This window comes from Mesoplodon mirus (assembly GCF_964341445.2).
Source record: "Mesoplodon mirus genome assembly, chromosome: 9".
Classification (NCBI taxonomy): Eukaryota; Metazoa; Chordata; class Mammalia; order Artiodactyla; family Ziphiidae; genus Mesoplodon; species Mesoplodon mirus.
The window spans coordinates 44128290-44150261 of NC_138985.1; the positions used below are offsets into that span (position 1 = coordinate 44128290).

Consider the following 21972-nt stretch of genomic DNA (forward strand, 5'->3'; position numbering starts at 1 on the left):
AACCTCTAAAGTGTGCAGATTAGAGCATTAGTGGACAAAGAGGTTTGACACTCTGGCCAAAATCGCAAAACAAATAAATAAGTGTGCAGGGCATCAGAAATTTCTCTTGGAAAGGCTACCCAGCATTCTAGATTTTGAACTATGCATTCTGTAGAACTATCTTTGATTAAAATTATCTATTTGCAGGTCTATGAGCCATTCAAGGGGAAAAACATGCCTTCTCTGTTTTCACTTCCAGGATGCAGCAAAATAGTTGCTAATAAATCTTTGTGGAACACCAATTATTCCATGCCAGGAAATTATTTTTTAGAAGTGAGTTTTTATTGCTGGCTGATACAACGAAGTTGATAGCAAGAGAGTAATGGTATACTTAGGACATGGGAGAAGAGCCCTGGATGCAATTCTGCCTGAAGGAATGGGAATACTCCAGACTGTATGACATTTCAGGGTCACTATAATCCCTCAGTCTTCATAAACATTTAGAGAAAGAGCAGAAAGATACAGAGGAAAAAAACCCCTAAAATCAGGAACTTATAAGCAACCAAAATCTGTAACAAAGAGACTGCTACACATCGGTGGTTTTCATGTCCACAAGTCATTTAGTTATATTAAAAATTCCTTAGTAAGACTTAATTGTTTCATTCTGTCAAATGAAACTATTTGTCAAGGTTGGGAAACAATCAAATTATTTAGCTTCCCTCTCCTTTTGAACTCCTGGAATCAACATCAGTCAAACCACTCACATGGCCTAATTCCCCAGATACTTTTCTTTCCCCTATTTTCTTACCTCATAGTCATGTCCAACTATTGTTTTTCTCATTCAATAAAAGCGTCTCTGACTAGATTAACAGTGCAGAGTGAAAGGGAAAGGTCGAGGTCCTTCCCTTGGTCTTCAAGTTATGAAAGCAGCCCTGGGAACGTTTATGAATGTTACACATTAATCCACTGAAATGGTCATTTAGTTTCTTTTCCAAACATAGGATTTCATCACATCTAATAATAAAGCAACAAGCCATTTTCTGTATATTATAAACCATCAACTTGTAATTATATAGTGAAATGCTTCGATATGAATTCTCTATGATGATGTAAGCCAGTATTGCAGCATAAGTAGTTTTTTTTTTTTTTTTTTGAAGCCCAATACATACCTACAAGGATCTATTTACATTGGGCTAATCATGTCGAAATAGCATCTATTTAAGGGTAAAGTCAAAGTACCTTTTATAAACCTCTATAGATAGATAAATAATCTAGGAGGCTTTTTACTGTTATAAAATTAAGACTGCCTTTCAATGCTTGCTGAAGTTTTTGGACATACTATCCATCTAATGGGCAAAATGTAATCCTAAATTGGTGATTAAAGACTCTGCATGGAAACAAGTTGTCAAATGGATAGAGAGAAATTAAACCTGACAACAGTAATGCCTACTTTCCTAAATGAAAGCCCAGTTCAAGTTTCTACTCATCCATTTTTCAAAACTTAAAACAAGGCATTTTCCAAACCACCCATAGATGAGATGCCAACATTTGCATTTCAGTTGAACTTGATGAAGTCAGTTGACTTTCAGCTTCAGGCTTGCTCAGAACTCCTGTGAGAAGATGTTTGCCCAGTCTAAAAAATATGGCAATGTTACAACACAGAAGAAAGGAATGAAGTGTGGCCTGGCTGTAGTTGGCTCTGAACTGCATTCACACTGCATTGCTGGAAAGTCAACAGGATTTCTGAAAGTCCCACCATTGGGTCCATATAAAAAGACATCCAAATGAGTAACTGGATGGAGGGCAATGAGTGGAGAACTGGGAAGCAAGGTCAGGAAATGGGATTTCTCCTTCCTGGCAAATCCAAACAAATACCTAAAAAATAAGATAACCCTCCTTTTTTTGTTTGTCTGCCTTATTTTTTATTGTAAGTTTCCTACTTTTTGGCAAAAATAAAATTAGGAAAATCTTGTCTCCTGCTTAGTGATAAAAGCAACATTGAAATAATAAGCCTAAGTTTACGTTAAGGACAGGCTTTTGTGTCATACAACCTATGTCGGAATCCCAGCTCTGTTAACTACTAACCTAGCCACCTCAGTCAGCTTACTTAAGCCCTTTTAAATTAACTTTCTTGATAGTAAAAAAAAAAAAGTGTGCTTATAGTTTGAGGAGATGATACACATAAGAATGCTAGCATGGTGTCCCAGCTCATAGAAGATCCTACACATAAAAGAGAGCTGGCATCATTTAAATGATCCTATCCCTAAGGTCCCTATGGGAAAGGTTCTGGAAAGATGCATGCTGTATAAAAGATGGGGAGGAAAAGATACACTAGGAGAAACAGGTGTAGCAAAAAAGCAGAAATTGGTACCTGGTCCTTATCTAATTATCCTTAAAATATTAATCTTCTTACAAGTAAGGCATGGATAGAAAAATACCCTTATTAAAATAAACTAATATGAAGTGTGACCTCAAAATATGTAAACTCTTGGGATTGTAGCTGTCTGTATAATTGTTGTTCAAATTAATTTCCTTGGGAAAATATACACTTTGCTTAATAGTGCACAAAACAGTTATATTTTAGTGCTGCCTTCAGGGATACTTTATAAGGAAAAATACACACACACACACAACCAAGCTATGTTTGTATGTGACCGCAGGCATGAAAGAATATTCTCCCCTGAGTTGCTCTGGATGGATTGCTGGGGACAAGGAGTGGGTATGAATCATGAGGGGTTATGGAGAAAATGTAACATTTATGTTAGAAAATTGTGTCAAGAAAAGGAATACAATAGATACTACTCAAATAAAGGGTCAAATTCTCTTCTAAAACTGATGAAAGCTCCCCATTAGCTCCAGCATTTGAACTTAACTATATTCATGCCTTGCTCGTCAGACATAAAATCTACCTGTTTTAATAAGAGCAATGTAGGACATCTGCCCACCCTCCCCTTTACTGCTCTTGTCTTAGATATACTTTTTATTATGATAAAACAGCACTCATGTCAAAATGCCTATGTATCATAGTAATAAATATATAATAAATACTTATATCTAGAGTGAACCTTGACACGTATAAGATATCATCTCATGATTTATGTGGGTTTTTTTTAAGTGTTGGCTGATATCCAGTCATAGGAATGCATAAGGTATTTATCACAGAGTATTTTACAAAGAAAGAAAGAGAGGGAGAGAGGGAGGGAGAGAAACAGAGAAAGAGGCAGGGAAGGAAAGAGAGAGAGAGAGAAAAAGAGAAAGAGAGAGAGAGAGAGACAGACAGACAGACAGACAGACAGAAGGGAGAGGAAAAGATGTAAAAAGGACAAGATAATCCTGAGAAGAACTAAACAAGTCTCAAATCTTGTTTCCTCAAAGAAAACAATTTCCTTCCTCATGTCCTCTATCCTAATACTTAAAACATTGTATTGCATTACTGTTTACTGGAATATTTCAGTCCCCTGCTCCCCATATGGTAAGCTCCATGAGGATAATGAATGTTGTTTTCTTAGTGCCTAAAATAGTGTCTGGTACGAAGTAAGAATTCAGTAATGATTTGCTAAATGGATACTTGCATAGATTATTTCATTCAAATAAGTATTGAATGAAGAAATAATTTTCTTAAAATTTCTTCTCATATGGATTTGATGGAATGAATATGAAAAATATAGGTATTAGAAAAGTTATTAAAATTCTAGTTAAAACAGAAACAATTAGTCATCAACTAATGCTATTCTATTAATACTATAACTGAGAAATAATTCAAAGAATAATGTTGTCATTTGGAAGGGGGCAGAGATCTATGTCAAATTATCTCACAACAAAAATGCCTGAATATACTATGGAAAATTTCTGTATATCATTCAGAGAGTGATGTGACTAGAGGTCTACCCTTCTAGTAATTAGGCAGTGGTCAGAATACTCCTTCAAAAATCATAAAAACGTCCAAGTAACTGTGGTATTTTGTTTTCATCATAGTTTTCACCAGAAAATCTGTGGCAATATTTAAACTTGAAAAGGGTTCAGAAGAAAATTATCAATACCCTCCTATATTTTTGTTTGTTATTTTGTATTTACAAGGAAAATTCTGTTTTAGGAACATTTTTTTCTCATAAAAAAATCAAAAGATACTGGCAAAAGCAACAGTTTTCTTTTGAAATCCTCGTATTAAAAAACTCTTATTTTTTTTGAAACATGAAGGTACTATATATTAGTAATATAAATTGTTTAAATGCATTTCTGAATTTTTAAAATGTCTCAAAAAAAAAAAAAAACCAAAGAACAAATGTTGTAAGCCATGATTTTCTTATGGTTAAGCTTCTCAAAACTCTTTCAGTGAAAACAGAATATACAAACAGATAAGCAGAGATAAATCATTCTGACATTTTTCATTCATTTTTCAAGCTTGCCCCATTATTTACTGGTAGATACAGCAATACAAATGCTACATAAACCCATTCCTGGGGTATTTCTGCTAAGCTATTAAGCACTTACAACATAATTACATGAGGCTTAACATCTTACCACACACAAATTTCCCATGTAAATGTCATTAAAGTATCAGGTAACAGGTAGGTAAATTGTTTAGTATGATTAATAACATTTACATTGTGTAGTTATAACAAGCATGAATGACTGCTTTCATAAATGCAGTCAAATAATAGCAAGATATGAGAAAGTCTTTAGAATTTAATAAGTCAATCATTGTATAAACTGTTCTGAAAACTGTTCTTTGCTTCTAATTCTTCTAAAGATTATTAGCAATTCAAATAAATCATTAAAAATTTCATACCAGGAAGGCCAATCATATTTAATATGATGTAAGTTTAGAGATAAACCTACTTATTTTTTCTTTCTTCTCACTCCTTTTTTCCTCAAAATTCCTAAATTCCTCAAAAAGGAACCATAAAGAAAAGCTGAGGGAATAAAAGGAAAAGACATTTTAAAATGTGTCATCTGCACACCTATGTCTTCATGTGTGCCTATATTTCCTGCTGGAATAAGTATCTCAAGAGTAAGGACCATGCTTTTATGATGCCAACTATTTGGCTCCAATTTGAATGGATTCAGTAAAGGTTCTTCCATGATAATAGGAAAAAAATGACATATATTAAAGTTTCTGTGGTTATTTCTCATTAATGGTTATTCTAAATGGTTAGAGTACACATAAATATTTTATTATATAGAAACTTGTTATCTTTTGGCATCTAAGTTTGGCCTCCTCCTAATGTGAACTAAATGTTTTCATTACCTCATGGGGGAGGGTGAACAGTAGCAATTCATTTATTAATGGTTCTATTGTGAATACCATGGAACAGGATGGAGTTCAAGATTTATTTAATAAGATTCTTCTCTACTTCCTTAGACAATTGAGGGCAAGTGAAATATTTTCAAATCTGGAAAATACCCAGTGTGCATATGCCATCTTGATTAAACATATGGAATATATACATGGAGAAAAGCCAAGTAGAGACCTGCTTGAGTAATCTAAACACCCAAGTTGAGAGAGGTTAATATATAAAGATCAGCTTTGTACTTTGAAGTTTTCTGGGCTTCATTTTGCCTAATTAAGACAAGATTTAATAATCAAACCACTGTACAAACATGTACCTAAAAGTATAGGTTTGTTTCTAATTTTGGGAAGAATTCTTAACAGATTCCAAGGAATCAGCTCCACATGGGAGAAGGTCTCTGATAAGATTTGCTTTTCTCATTGCTAAAATGCAAATGCCTGCTTTCCATCTTAGTTTCTTCCATGTGACTGAGGTTAGCATCTGCCTGTCAAAATCTCGACTGTGATAACTAATATACAAAGATTCTGATATTAACAAACCATCTGAGTGTGAAGCAGTGGCAACTCTAGGTCATAAAAAATGTATTCCAAAGTATTCTTTTTTTTTTTTTTTTTTTTTTTTTCTTTTTGCAGTATGCGGGCCTCTCACTGCTGTGGCCTCTCCCGTTGCGGAACACAGGCTCCGGATGCGCAGGCCCAGCGGCCATGGCTCACGGGCCCAGCCGCTCCGCGGCATATGGGATCCTCCCAGACCGGGGCACGAACCCGTATCCCCTGCATCGGCAGGCGGACTCTCAACCACTGCGCCACCAGGGAGGCCCCCCAAAGTATTCTTAAAGGTATTCATAGAAATCATCTGTAGATGATGATTTGAAAAGGATCAATTTACCTAATTTATCTATAATAGAATATGCACATCCACATATTTCTAGGAAATAGAACCGAGTAGCAGAAAGTAAACTTACAATCCAATACTACTTTTCTACATGAACTTAATTCCAGATCAAAATATTGTGAGGTGAAAAGTAGAATTCCCAGTCTTTCCTCTCACACTGGACAATGTTTCAAGAATACCTGGTAGTTTTAAGTAGTGCTAAGATACCACAAAACAAACAAACCAACATAACTCCACCATAAGATAGTAAACATGCAGAATAACATTCAAGACAAGGAGTATTATACACCATTATACAAGAAGGAAGTTGAGTCTCCTCTGACAAGACTGATTTTACCCAAAACAATTTGATAAATTTAGAGAAATGCTGTAGCAATAAAACAGGCATTAATGTGATGACATAGAAAGAGTCTGAAATATAGTGAAATATAATCTGCAGTACAGCAAACGATAACAGGAGAGGCAGCTGGCACAGCCAACCACCCTGAACCCCGATATACGCACATACACGTCATTGAATACTGCAAAGGGTTGGGCTGGGAGAATTTGTGTTCAGTATTGGGGTCTTCAGCCCATGCGCCCTCCATGGCTCTGCCTTGTTAAGATGGAGGCCAAAGAGGAGAGAAAATCTCTAATCCCACCTGCAATAAGGTGAGCACATGATAAAGACCCCCTTCTCTTGCTATTAGAAAGATGATTAGATCTTCTCCCATGAGATTTTGTTTTGTTTATATCACAATACAATAAAGCATTTAAATACTATTTCAATTTTTAGCTATCCATTTATCAGTAAACAGGAGATTGTTTCTCAATATAATATCTCTACAAGATATCTGGAGGTGATATAGTAACAAAGGACAAGAGAAAGAATTTTGAAATTCAGGACCTTTCATTTACCAGAAATGAGAGGATGCTGCTACTTTGTAAGGCTACCACAGCAGAGAGTAGTGGCAAAACTGTACGGACCAGTTTTGCTTACAAGTTCATTGAAAATGCTTTGCTGGCCCACCTGATACCATTATTTTAGAATGACTGTGGTTGCCTCAGCAGGAGGGCTGAGGATGTGCTGTGATTCAGGCATTTGCTGTCCATTTCAGCCACAATAAGGCTGCCAGAAAGAAACTACCACAAGTTTCTGAGAAACTGCTTCAACACTGACTGGAATAAAGTAGGGCATATTAAAAAATAAATATAACATGCATACATAGAAGTTGCTGAGAAATACCTAACTGGCCGACCTTGGCATAGCTGCTAGCACCTGTGCAAACTTCAACTCTGCCTCACACCTTTACTACAATAACAAAAAATGGGGCTCTGCACACATGTGCCTGTGTGTGCTTCTGTATTAAGACAGGTACCCAATCATAAAAGACTTTCTAATCTAGGACCTCAATTTTGCTACAAATGTCCTACGCATGTAGTGAGGGAGAAAACAGTGATAATGTGATGGTGTCCTTGAACCCTGACAGCAGGGCCAGGAGGGCAGTCTCCGTTTGGCTGTGATGGATACCAACATTCTCTCTTGTATGCACACATCAGTGAAGAAAACCCCAATTTCCACACCAGTGGTTATGGCATGTTGACGTGGCTTGGGGACTTACCTTGTTCATGTGGATCTGCTGCTGGTATTGCTTCTGCTTCTCCAAGAATTGCTGGTGTTGCTGCTGAATGACCAGCTGAGCCAATGTGCTCTGAGGCAAAGGTGCAGACTGAGTTCGATTCAAGGGTCTGTGACGGGGTAATTTGTGGGTACCTCTAATGCCAGGTGAAATTCTCTCTTTTGTTGCCAAGGGAGATTGAGGATGTAAGGGAACTCCACCTGAAAAAAATATATATGTACATGTATATATGTACACACACACAGACACATACACAATTTAAGAAAGAAGCTACAGAAAATAGCTATGGGATAAGTTTTACGAAAAGTAGTATACTACCGGGCAAATATCAGAAGGCTAGGTTGGGTGGGGTGAAGGCAAAAGTGCCAAAGCATTGGGCAGATATGCATCTGATCAATAACTCACCAATAGTCCACTCTGGTATGTACGAAGGTTAAATAAGGTGAGTTTTTTTTTCATGGATCTAGAGGAATAAATAAAGACAACAGTCTTTCCACAGTAGTAGGTATCAGGGAGACCTATGTATGACACTGTGAATCTTTACTAGGTCTTGAGTTAAAGAGACAGTACACTGAATTGCTGATAAAATGAAAGCCCTAAAATAACCTGCAAATGGTGCCATTATGAATTACCAGCCACAAGAAGCTTTTGCTGTCGCATTTGTTCTTTCAATAATAAATGCTGCAGGAGAGCTTGGTGGCTGCTGTTGGGCTTTCCCTCCAAAGTGACATGGGGATGGCTTGAAGATGCCGGGATGCTGCCCCCATACTGCCCAGGCAGAGGAACACCTTGCCTGAGTGTCTGGGTCTCACACTTCTGTTTTTCTTTGAGTGAATTTGAAGCCTGTGTCAAGAAATAATACAGATGTTAATCCGCTTTCATCCATATGGGTCATTAGGTCTGTAAATCATTAGATTAGTTTCTTATTCCATAATTCCCACACCCCCTAACCCCCGACCAAAAAGCCCTACCTTACCCAATGGCTGAGTAGGGAAAATGGATAACACCATGTCTTGTGAACTAAGTGAACTAACAAAGGAGAAACAAAAATAGAGCTGAAGCACTGGAGACAATTTAGTATTGGGTATCATTATACTGAACCCAAAATAAAACTTTTTTTAACATTAAAAATCATGCTAATTTCAGGCTTAATAACTGGGAAAGTTATTTCTAAAATAGTTTAATATACTGCTGTAATAAAAGGTATATTAGAAAAGTAAAATTTATTCAAATCGCTGAGCTAATGGCTGTACGATAGGGATTAAGAAGCTAGAGATAAAATGATCCGTAATTTTGGGGTTTCAAGCAGAAGGAACAATCTACCCTTTCTCTATACGTCCTCTAATACGTTCACAGAGCTGTGGGTTTCCAGTATTTAATTTTTAAAATAAAATTCTTGAGATAAGTCAATGAAAGGTTATATAAAATATGCAGGAATTTGATTTAAACATGTATTTTATATTAATTCATAACAGATTCCCAAATCTTTAAATATTGAAAATGACACTCCAGATACTTTTGTTTAATAAAATAAACTACAAGTGAAATTAGATATCAAATAAAAATGCTATTAAGAACTTGAAATATATGATAACACAGTAATAAGGCAATAATATTTATATCATCAACAGTAATAATGAATTCTCCTATTCAAAGAACTTAATGAATGGTGGTCATTTTGGTATTACAAAAGCAGAGGTCTAATACCTCAAAATTATGTGGCATGTTTCTTTTCAAAACTCATGTTCCATCTTTCAAAATTGCTGTGTACCAGGGAAGCAAAGCAATTTTCAGTGACGGAGAAATTGAAGGACAAAGAGGTAAATGGTTTGTCTTAGTCACACAGTGAGTCAATGCAATGTTTAATCTAGAAGTGATTCCTTCTCCTGGCCTCTTTTCCTTAAAATTTACCACTACTCAGTGGGGAACTAGAATATTAGAGATCCCTTTGCCAAAGCAATGCTAAGCTTGAAAAATTAATTGTGATGGCCTCATCCACACCAAAATGGAAGCAAAGAAAAATGAAACTTCAATCCAAACCACACTGGTTTATTCATCCAAAGGTACCAAATTGTATTACCATTGAAACATTAAATGGTCTGGTTTTTAGTACTTGGTCCTTTGGGAAAAAATTCTCGCCGACCACATTAAAAGTGGTGTATGTTTGTGTTAGCTGGTAGGAGTGACTTAGAACATGGAAAAAAAAGAGTAGGAAGAAAAAAAAGCCTATTCACGTGTCATAAGTTTTTGTGTTAGTATTTGCTTATCATCAGAAGAGGTAGGAAAAAATAGGAACAGAAGAAAATAATTTTTAATAAGTGAAGATTTGAAAATATCATCCATAAATATGTATGTTTTATTTCATCCCTAATTTCTTTCTTCTTTTCACTAGAGCCAACTGTTTACAAATGTTTCATGTGGAATTTCAGGGGCATAGCTGAATTCAGTGTTTTTAAGCCTGTCTTCTTTAATCTCCAAATACAAAACAACATCCAAGTTTTGCTTTCTCCTCACTGGTATAAGATTACTATATCACATAAGATAACGTTCTACTCTATTAAAAATACCAAATACAATAAGGTACCTCTTAGATTGGTTTTATAATATGTATTGAACACAATCATAAAATTTATCATTAAAAAATGTCACCTGTAGGTGTGCTTGTGCGTAAACTAGTAGCATACCATAGATAGGGTTCATATTTTGAAAATAAATTAGTCACAAAATGGTCAACTCTTTATGATTTCTTAATGTTAGCGTACTTTAAAAGATGTGAATTTGACAAGATGGACTCAGTGGAAGACCTGCATCTAAAAATTGGCAAAATTGGTGCCAAGGGTTGGAACAAATTTCTCTTTAAACCAAATGTATCATATGACCTCTGCATAAGTACAATTTAATTTACTAACTTTTCACAGATAAATTAGTCTAGGTAAAGTTTACAAATCTTTTACAATGACTGAAATTTATATTATTTTAGGGAATATGCATAAAATAATTATTGCTGTCTTCTGTTAGTAGGACAATTACCTCCAAAAGATCCTATTTCAGTTGTCAGGACTTTTAAAGTAATTGATTCACTTTGAATCTCCAGGCAAGAGTTTAATATTGTTCTTAGAGAGGTTTTCCAGATATGTATGCTTCAGTACCTCAGAGTCAGTAACCTAAATTCTCAAAATAAAGTCATTCACAAAATAAATTCTTTAAACATATGCTGCTGTGCTTCAGACGCTGCACCTCTCAGCAATGGCCTGAGTTGAGGTTCAGGTCTGCTACTTGCTGGGTCCGTGATCTTGGGCTTTTATGCATTCCAAGTCTCAGCTGCTTCTTCTGTAAAAATGTGTCCTGTAATCTCTGTTTCATAGAATGGTTGCGTGGAGCTACCAAAATAATATACCTGGAGAGTGCTATCTTTTTTAAAAGCTATAAAGCATTATATAAATGTTAGTTATTATTTTTATATATTATGATATGAACCAGCATGATTCTTTAATATGAAATTAAACTGAACATCTTTGAACAACTCAGCAAACAGTGAAGGAGAAGTAGACTACCAAGTTTCCCTGAAGTTTAAATATACAAGAAAAGAACGAGAATTCCCCTATGAAAATATCCCTTGGGCTGGTTTAGGCTGTTGCAGGGTAATAACTTACATTCAGCTGGGCTGGCACTGCTGGAAGTCCCAGGGTAATGTTGGGCAAAGAGGGAGAGGTATAAAGACTGAGCAGGTTCATGGAATCTTCGTGAATTAGAATGCGTTGCTGTGAAACCATTTTCTGGTTTTAAAAAAAAAAAAAAGGTGAAAGGGAACTCTCAAAATATTACACAATATCACATATTTTACTGTAACGTTCTCATTTCAGAAAACAGATTTTACATTATCATAATCTGTCAAAACATTTAAGTATCTTAATTAAGAACTTATAAGTATTTTATGACTTTTGTATCCAAAAATGTTATATGTAATAAATTAAAATTTTCTTCATCAGTTGTAACTGTAAAATCTGAAGAGCGAGCTTCTATGTTCATTTGGAAAAAATTCATTTTTAAAATTCTACCTTTATGGAATATAATCAGTGTGTTTGTCATCAATTGGTAAAGTACAACAATTAAGTTGACTAATTCTTATGAGTACAGATTTTTGTATTAATGCGTGATGAATATGTATGTAATGTTGCTATAATCATTATCCTCATATGGATTAAACATCATTTTGCTGATGGGAAAACTCACACAAGAAAATCTTAAATATCACCATACAGGACTTCTATAACAACTAATTATATCTTTTTTTAAATATAAAATTTGTGAAAAGACAACTCTGTATGGTGTTTTTTAAATCATACATATTCAGAAACTAAAGTAAATGTTAAAATGTTGTGAGTTCCCTGGGCCACCACAGTCTTCACTTACACTGAAATACCCTGAAAATTTTGGCATCAGAGTCCTTTTTACAACAAATAACCTTTTTTTTAATCCAATACTAAGAGTCATGTTTTCCCACATGTGGCCTAATATAGTTGCTTGAATTACATTTTCTGTTTAACTCTTGCTTCCCTCCCAGAACTCTTATACAATAAGAGTTACAAAGGTCTTATTAGACTAAGGAACTCTGGCCTGATATGGTCCCCAAGGGAACAACATCCCTGAAAAAGAATACTCCATGTAACAGTATGACACAGTGACTGCTTTCTTCCCAAACAAAAAGCATATGGGACTCCAATAATAGACCACCTCCAAGAGGGATATTGCACACACGGGCTTTGACTAAAGTAAATATAATAACTTGTCAAGTATGTTTGGGGGAGCGGTAGATTTTCCCCTGGACAAACCTGGGATATCAATTAACTGGGGAAAATATCATGTGCTAATACAATGCAACCTCAGAATGTCACTGAAGAGTGATGCGCCACCAAAACACAGGATGTTATTCCAAAACATCACCTCAATCATACGTTTGTTTGGAGATGAGTCGTAGCCTTAACATAATAAGAGCAGAAAGCTAAAGGTGGACTTTTCTCATTGCAACTTGGAATTCCAAACCAACTCAGAGTTTGTTTTTTCTCAGAAGAACAAGTCAGATATTTGTACAGCAAGAAAGCAAGAAATTTTTAACATTACATTGAGTTTATATGAAACCCTTTACAAAATTAAAGTTGTCAAAAACCCATGAAGATTGTTGGAAAAGATTTTATCATCAGAATGTATGAGAGTGCAATTTTATTTAAGGAGTATCAACAACAGCTGCATATTTGCTCTAATTTAAAAAGACGAGTTATTTTGCTTATACTGATATGTTTTTACCATGATTTTTAAATATAGAATATATACCTGAACAAGAACAAAAGAACGTATGAGGAAGTAAAAATGTTTTAACTAGCTTATTGGCAGCAAGCAGCCATTTATAATAAAAGGATATTTCATCTGCTTATCTGTATTTATGGAAGAGAAATAAGTGTGGAAAAATAATTACTTTAAATCATGTACAATACTCATTCAAGGTTGTATCTGCTTCCCACAGCACGGAGACTTGACAGGCACTGTGGGAATGACACCAAAAGTTACCCCAACCCCACAAAAGAGGTTATCTTTGTTTTCCAGTCAGAACTTGGGCGATATCCTCCTACCTCATCGTAGGAAGCAAACCTATACTAAAGTGAAAAAAAGGTTTCTTCTCAGGTGTAATAATTGCAGTAGCACACTGGCTGCTCACAGGAGCTTTGACAAAAGTGAAGGGACTTGGGAATGTTCTTACTATGGGACTTCAGGCCCCTGTAGCTTCATAGCAAAATCGAGTGGTGCCATTTCCTAGGATAGCACCGACCACGTGCCAAGCCCTATGCCAGGGAGTGTTGGGACATTAACCTAATTCCTAGTTCCTAATTCCAGGCACTCTCCAGCAATCTTATGCTCTTGTTATGGATGAAGGAACTGAGAGATTTCCCTAATTCTGGTTCCCAGTGGGATCAGCAATCAAACTTTTAAACCGATCAAGGCTGGATGATTTGTTGTCAGGTACTGCTGCAGAAGCTACACACCACTCTGCAGCCATTACTGAAGGATAAGGGAACCATAAAAAAGTATGAAGAAGGAGGAAGCTTGAGAGAAAAACAGGAAGCACAATCAGGCCCTGGGGCTTATGGAAAAGAATAAAAGTGTACAACTGGGAGCCAGCTAGCCTGGCGTGAGAAGAAAGCAAAAGCCCTGGTGACTTTATAGACATGAGGATCTTCAAGTCATGGACATAATTCCTGAGGAAGTAAGGAAAGTCCAAAGTCCCCCAAGTTGGGGGGTATAGTTGGTTCTTCCCACAGAGGCTAACTGGTATATATCATATCACGGAAGCTTCAGAGACTTGGACATAATTTATTTCCTTCAATTTACAGATAAGGAAATAAGCACAGCATTTACATAAACTTCCAATGGATAAAATCACAAATGACTTAGCTGAAATAATGTTTTTCTCAAATTATCTTCTTTAAATATAACTTTCCTCAATTTGACTTCTTTTTTTTTTTAATTTATTTGGTTGCATTGGGTCTTAGTTGTGGCAGGTGGGCTCCTTAGTTGTAGCCCGCTGGCTCTTTAGTTGTGGCATGCAAACTCTTAGTTGTGGCATGCATGTAGGGTCTAGTTCCTGGACCAGGGATCGAACCCAGGCCCCCTGCATTGGGAGCGTGGAGTCTTAACCACTGGGCCAGTAGGGAAGTCCCCTCAATTTGACTTCTTGATAGAAGCAGGCTCTCTGTTCCAGGTTAATGTTTCTTAATAAGAAACCGGAGCTGTATGGTACACTGCTAAAAGGGTGCAGACACACTTGAAAAGTCAGATGAATGGATGGTGAGAGGGACCATTGCACTGAGACAGTGAAGGATCCTGACCAGCATTCTTGCAAGGCTGGAAGGTTACCCCACCTTAGCACTGTGGTGAGCTTACAAGTATTTCCAGGCAAGGCCAGGATTTTTCCAGGAAGCTGTTCTGAAACCGATGCAGCCCTTAAATCAGTGCTGTGCTAAGTTGCCAATGTTTCATACCTTAGAACATGCGGAAAATGGTTTTAATCTAAAAATTTCTCAGAACCAGAAATGACTGCTGTAGTCAGATAAAATGAAAATATTAAATGTACAATGGCTATTGCTTAACATTCACAAAACAATTAATTAATTACAATTAAGTTAGATTAATTGGGTGGGAGGGGTACAAAGATGTCCTAGGCCACATAAGTTCACATGCTACTCGAGTGCACAGAAAAGTAGAGAACTAGCTCTAATGACCCATCATAATTACTATAATTAGAGTATGGTCAAAACACTTCAATGGCACAGAGCAGGTTGTCGATTTTAAACGAGGCTTTGATGGGTAACTAGCATTTCACCAGAAAGAGCATGATGTTGGGAAGAGGGATATGACTGAGCCAGGTGTTGGGGCAGGGAGGCCTATCCATAATTTAATAATGACCTTCAAATTTTAATTACTTTTCTCACCATCATGGTAATTGAAACCCTAAATTATGGATAATATTTGAAATTCAGGTGAATAAAATACACATAAACTGAAAATTACATATCTCAATAGAGCTATTTCTTTAGCCATTGACATCAAGAAGACCTTAGTTTCAGTCAAAAGATTCAAATTCTCTTACGAAATGGACACTGGCAAAAATTACAAAAATGGACAATGTTAAATGTCACAGGGATTTAGGAAAGTAAAATCATCACACATTACTGGTGAGACTGTGGACTGGTATAGCAATTCTGGTGAATATTTCAGCACTGCACACCATGACCCAGAGGTTCTCCTGCTGCTCAAGAAATTCTCATTTAGCTACAGAGTGATGAGTGTGGATATACACTAAAGCATTTTCTGGTGGTGGGTGAGAACTGGAGGTCACTGGGGAATCCAACTGGAGAACAGGTAGGTAAAATGGAGGAGTACCCGCCATGGATTATTACAGTGATTAAAAGCAATTAGGTATATGCATCCATTATGATGGGACTAGCTCTAAAAAGAGCTAGTCTTATTTTTATCACATGCTTAGTGATAACAATAAGAAATGGAATGAGATTGATAACACCATGCCATTTATATCCCCTAAAATTCATGAGCACAAAGCAAAAAATACATGTATGACGTAAGAACCCATGCAAACAAAAATACAGGAGAAAATGACTGCATATAGGGGCAAGGAAAATGCATGTGGGGATAGAAGATACTGAGGAAGGAAGGAAGGAAGGGGGGGAGGGAAGAAGGGAGGGAGAATTCCTTTCTTGCTCTTAAGAAGACAAAGAAGTCAACAGATGACCCTTGACAGAATACTAACTATGTAATCACCCACTTTTTAAGAGGCTCATAGAAAAAGTGAATGTAGAATTTTCAAGTTATTGCATGCTCAAAATTATCTACAATATTCATGAGCATTAGAAACATTAGAAAAAGAATATCAGTACCTAAAGGTTTTGGTGGGCAGCAGTCTGGACTGGTGTAAAGGAGAGTGGTCTAAGCATCTTACACTTGAGCTCTACCACTCACTGGCTTATGACTCTGGGTAGCTGCCTACCTTCCCTGGACATCAGATCCTTCAGCCTAAGACTGGAGGACCTCTGACTAGATCTATCAGGAAATATCTGTTCTATTAGAGCAGCATCTAGGAAGACATGCTTGTAAGCCTCAATCTGTTTTGGCTTTAAAAGGTTCCAAATTCCCAAATCTAGATTATCTAAATAAAAAGAAGAACCACATTAAAAACAAACAAGTAAACAAAGAAAAAAAAATCTCTTAATCATTTAATGTTTGCCTACGGCTTTCATGGTATTTTTCAGTATAGTATTTATTTTCCATTCTCCTTTCAGACAGCTGATAGAAAATTAAAATCTCCATGTGATGAATAAATTTTTTTAGGCAGTAAAAATCTCTAAGTTTTCATTTTTACTGGACACCCAAGAATGTATTACTAAAATGGTTTGGAGGAAAAAAAATTATCATTTGACAGGGCTTCCTTTGCATTTAAAAGTCACTGATGTTTTGTTAAAGGTCTTGGTTTACATTATTGACTCATGTTATTCCTAGTAAATGATTCTTGTGTCATAACAACCTCCTTTCCCCTGGGGGGGTGGGGGGAGGAGGGTCTTATTTGCAGCTATCTAAAACCATAGCTCTACACCCACTCAGAAGGGAGCATAACATTTACAGCAAACGTCACAACAACTATTATGAAACAACAGGCAGATGAGTCATGTGAGATTGGGGCAAAACAAGTGACATTTCAGATGATTTTAGAGTACTTAACCTTATTATTAGAATCCATTTTTAAAATCGTTTGTATCTGCTGGAAAAAATTATTTAAAAAATAGCATAGCAGAGCCAGCCACTAATGTTCAACTAGAAATAAACCAGCGGCTTGGCTATTGTTAAAATAGCTATCAAATAAATCTACCAAATCTAAAATAATGGTGTTGATATTCATGGAAACATATTTGAACCCACAGGCCCACAGTATTAACAATAAAGTAACTAGATAGGTAAAGACATCTCTGACTGGAGTTGGAAATAGAAACTCCTGAGGTTTCAGCTCCCCAACCAAGTTTACAAATGAGTAAAGCAAGTAGCTCCAGTGATCCGAGTTCGGGACTGAGCATATGTAAGAAATTGAAGAAATGGAACAGAAGTGGCCAGAGCAGATGGAGGCTCACTCTCACGTGAGATTTGCTGGCTTGATGACAAACATACTAATGAGTTTTCCCTACTAGAAGTCAGTATTGATACCAAAAACAAAAAATGAACTTGTTCTGCACTTCACAATTTACCACCTGCCTTCCAAACACTGATTCCCCACCACAAAGCTGCTGGGGTAGTTATTACCACCTTTCACTAGATAAAGAATCTGAGGTTCAGGGCAAGTTCAGCAACTTAACCAATGATGACAGAGTAGTTGGTTTTGCAGTCAGGTTCCTTGGGAGCCTTCTGAATGGAAGACCCATACATCTGAATGCAACGTGCGGTTTCCTTAGCCTGGACTTACAAATAAATTCTCCTCTTACTTCTGTCTTAACTTTATTTAAATTATGCAGAACACATGAATTATGAGAGAGGAAATTTTCTTTTTACCTAAGCCACAAGATCAGCCTGAAATACAGCCTTACTTTCCTATTTCCTAAGCAGCAAAAAGGGAGTAGAATCCCATTCATTTACATGGGATCTGAAAGAATTAGGTGACATGCTTTTCTACTTCCAGGTCACAGAAAAGAGAGTTGATTCAAATGTACACTGTTACACTATTTTAAGCAAAGATGGTAGAATAAGCCTATTTTATGAAGGGTAAAGTATGCAACTAATTTGATTTTTGAAAGTGTAATGATGTAAATTTTTCATACCCCCAAATATTTCTGTTGATATGACATCACATGCTATTATTAATCTTAGATGTCTGTAAACATCATACTAAATTCAAAATGATTAATACAAAATTGGCTGAAAAACATTGTTTTTTCCTCTTTTCTCTAGTTTAGGTGGAAATATTTGGTGTTACAAGATGAGGATATTAATTTGCTGACAGTTCCAGTCTGAATTCTGCTGTCTCCTCACCTCTCCAGTATGAATTATGCCACAGACCTCTGTAAATGCAATGCAGCAGAAAACCACATGTTAGCCATCAGGGTTGAATTTTTTGTTCTGGGCCACGGAGAGGCTACCCATCAGTGCATAAAGGTCTGCCCACCTGGCCTTTTGGATCATAGTTCAGGCACACAATTAATTCATTATGAGGTAAGTCACTGCTTGCTTTTGAACTAGTCTTTCCAGCTTTGGAGGTGAACATCCTGTCACTGACCTGAAGAAATACCTCTACTCTTTCAAACTCCATTCAATCACATTTCCTTCTGTTTTTTTTTTTTTTTTAACTGGTGGGGGTGGAAGGAAAGAATATGTCAACAATTAGCTGAAAAGCTGGGGCATATAAACAGATATTTGTGTTTAGGTATCAGCAAAAGGTTTTAGGAATATAAAACAGATTAAAATAGTAAAAGCAAATTCCTTTAATTTACATTCTCCACTGTATCTATTTTGAAATCTAATGATAGGGTCACACAATCTGGGACACTCAATTTAATTTAACAGGTTTTAAAAAGCTTGAAGTAAAGACAAAATCTCACCTTTTCCCATTTATATCCAGTCTCATGAATATGTATCTCTTGGTTGTTTCTTAATGTTGTACTAAGTGCTATATGCATATGTTTGTATTTATAATGAAGTATAATTTATAATATGTATCTTCATCTTTAGTAACAAACCATGTCCCCCACTGCCTTCCTCCCCCTTGAGAGGTAACCACCATGCTAAATTTTGTGTTCATCACTCCCTCGCTTTTTTAAAATATACTTTTATTACATACGTTTTTCCGATCAAAATACTGCATTGCCTGTTTCTGAACTTAACAAAATACTATCAAGCTGTAAGTGGTCTTCTGCACTTTTTGTACTAACAATGTTTTTCTAAGAATCATAAATGCTGTTGAACGAATGTGGTTTAGTGTGTTTTCATTTTCCAAGGATACAGAATTCATCCAGAACCTATTTAGAACCCAGATCTTTTAGTGTTTCTGCAACTGAAATGCATTCTTCAAACTGAGAGGAAATGGAAATCTAAAGTTTTTTAGAAATATTTGTGACCAAGTTGTTCTTTTTCTGGAAATTGATTAAAGGGTTGCAGAAAACTGACTGATATTGAGATATAACTGCACTAACAGAAATACAATACCTGTAACCAATAGTCCAAGAATCCCACTTACATCTATGGCCACAAATACATGTGAAATATTTATTCCACCTGGTATCATGTTTTAGAAAGAAAAATGAAGATGAGAAAGGGACAATAGGATGGTAAGAAACAAGAAATAGATGGAGGACAGGAGAAAATATAGAGGCCTGAATTGTATTCTTCACATAGCTGAAAGATGGTCATAAGCAAAAGAGCATCTATCTATTCTGCTCATTTTCCTTGGAAAATTGAGGGAAAAATTTGAAATCTAAAATGAATGTGTATTCCTCTAGAAAGAATTTACTTTTGCTTTTTCCAGATACCTAGGGAACTAAAAATCTGGGGCATTTTAAATTAAATTAACAGTTTGAGGCTATGAAAATTCGGACTACAACTAGCTTCTGGTTACAACTTCAGGAAAGACTCTGCCCCTGCTCTGGTCTACATCAAGACACCTCTGTAGGTGGGGATGAGGGACTCACCAATGTAGCACAGATATGTGTCTTTGGGTTTGAATGGTTTCCTGTTAGATTATCCTCTTTGGTCAGTACTGGGCTTTGCCTTCTCTCTCCCTTCAGAGTTATGTGAGGTTCTGAAAACCAAAACTCAAGACTCAAGTATACAAATGTCCTCAGAGAAGAAGTGACTTCACTGGCTCCAGTCCTTTCCTTATCAGGGACAACCTTCCCTTATATTTTGGCCAGATAATTTATAACATAAATAATTTATTATACGTGCATGTGTGAATGTATGAAGCTACGGACACAGATGTTGGCATAATGTACAGAAGACATTTCTATCAGTCAAGCTAACCATCCAAAATCAAGTAGGATGCCCCAGGAGACAGTGAAGCGAGTTCCCTTTGAATAAAGAGTGCTCTGGTGGCAGTCTGATAACCACATTATCAAGAGAGCTACACAGATGGTTCAGGAATCAGAGATTTGATCAGTCCCTTTCAACCCCAAAGGATCATGACTCTATAAAACACAACGAAAGAAGCACGTCACAGTTATATATGAGAAGTTACTACACCAGCTTCCCCTGCATAGAGCAATGCATGGTAAGGAGGCATTATGATGACAGAAAAGAAATATGGAGAATTTCAGTTGACTGATGGTGACTCCAAAACAGCTGATTCCACAGGAGTGGCTGTTGCCTTTGCTTAGCCTACTACAGAAACTACATAGACAAATTCTTGCTGACTCATAAATTTACTTTCCTCTATTGTTGTATCACTGGTTTCAAGAAATCATGTGCCAAAAAACCAATGTTATTAAAGTTGATAGCATACAGCCAGAAAAAAAATCATGTGTTATTTCAGACCAGTTTCCTTTAATCTTTCATTTTTCAAGGACAGAGTTCATGTATCATTTATCTTTATATCCCCACTGCCAGGCAAAATGACTGGCACATAGTAGGTCCTCAATACATGTTTGCTTAGCGGAGCTCTGTGTTCCTCAACTATGATACTTCAACAATTTTCTCATTACTCTTCAGGTCAATTGGATAAAACACTTAACTTGTTTTGGGCAACTGTTCTTCTGAGAGATTTGCATGATGTTGTTTTACTTACTGATGGGTCTATTCCCATCAGGATAACCAAGAACCATGCAGAAGGATTTTTGAGTTGCACAACTGCTGGGCAGTATATACTCAGCATCACTAAGAGTGGTTTCTTTGAGGATTATACTTCAGTATTTTCAAACCATGACTGTCATCCAAACTTTGTAAATCAGATTGAGTTTACTCAATTCCACACATTATAAACCTATCAGAAAAATAACTAAGAACGGGTGGCTTTAAACTTCAATTCAGAAATATCACTGCATTTTAGGGGGCTAATCAAGGATTAACTTTTAAAAGAACCAAAATAATGAGTCTTACCTCAGCCTGAGGAGTAGGGGGCAAAACCGAAGTCTCATTTTCAGTAACATTACCAGTTGGCCCATTGTTTGGCGAACTGGGACCAGACCCTGGAGAACTGCTACTGACTGAGGATTCTGAAAAACATTGTGAAGTACGAATACACTAATGAAAAACATACAAAGATGAACTGCAGTTATACTCTAAGTAATATATAGAAGCGAACATTGTTTTTCTGCCCCTACGTGAACGACTAAATAAAAAGAACTGTGAAAAATTTTGGAACATTTCTGAATTTCCATACCACGTTTCTTCCTTTGTTTTCACTGCTAAAAATACAACATAGTATTCATTAATTTTAGAGAAGTAGAGATATCCAGTTAGAGAGGATTGTAGGAGCTTTCGATTAGGGGGAAAAAAAAGAATGTAATCTTCTCTTACTTGCTCCTGTGCTACCGTAAAAAATAAGAGTAACAGAGATAATGGACTTGCATAATTCATAAAAACATGCCATCAACAAATGAGGCCTGGAGTCATTCCTGTTGTGTGTGGAAAAATTGCTTATAAGCTATGTT

General features: G+C 36.3%; 1 protein-coding gene across 10 annotated transcripts in view; it reads right to left on the reverse strand.

Moving 5' to 3' along the window:
- The window catches only part of HDAC9 (histone deacetylase 9), a 568543-nt gene that overhangs the window by 392026 nt on the left and 154545 nt on the right, over positions 1 to 21972 (reverse strand). For all 10 annotated transcript variants that reach the window (XM_082632918.1, XM_082632919.1, XM_082632917.1 and 7 more), the window contains 4 exons: positions 21419 to 21534; positions 11437 to 11559; positions 8416 to 8626; positions 7766 to 7983 (listed from right to left, as the gene is read on the reverse strand). In XM_082632918.1, the coding sequence (XP_082489044.1) occupies positions 7766 to 7983; positions 8416 to 8626; positions 11437 to 11559; positions 21419 to 21534 (668 nt within the window). The remainder of the gene's footprint in view (positions 1 to 7765; positions 7984 to 8415; positions 8627 to 11436; positions 11560 to 21418; positions 21535 to 21972) is intronic.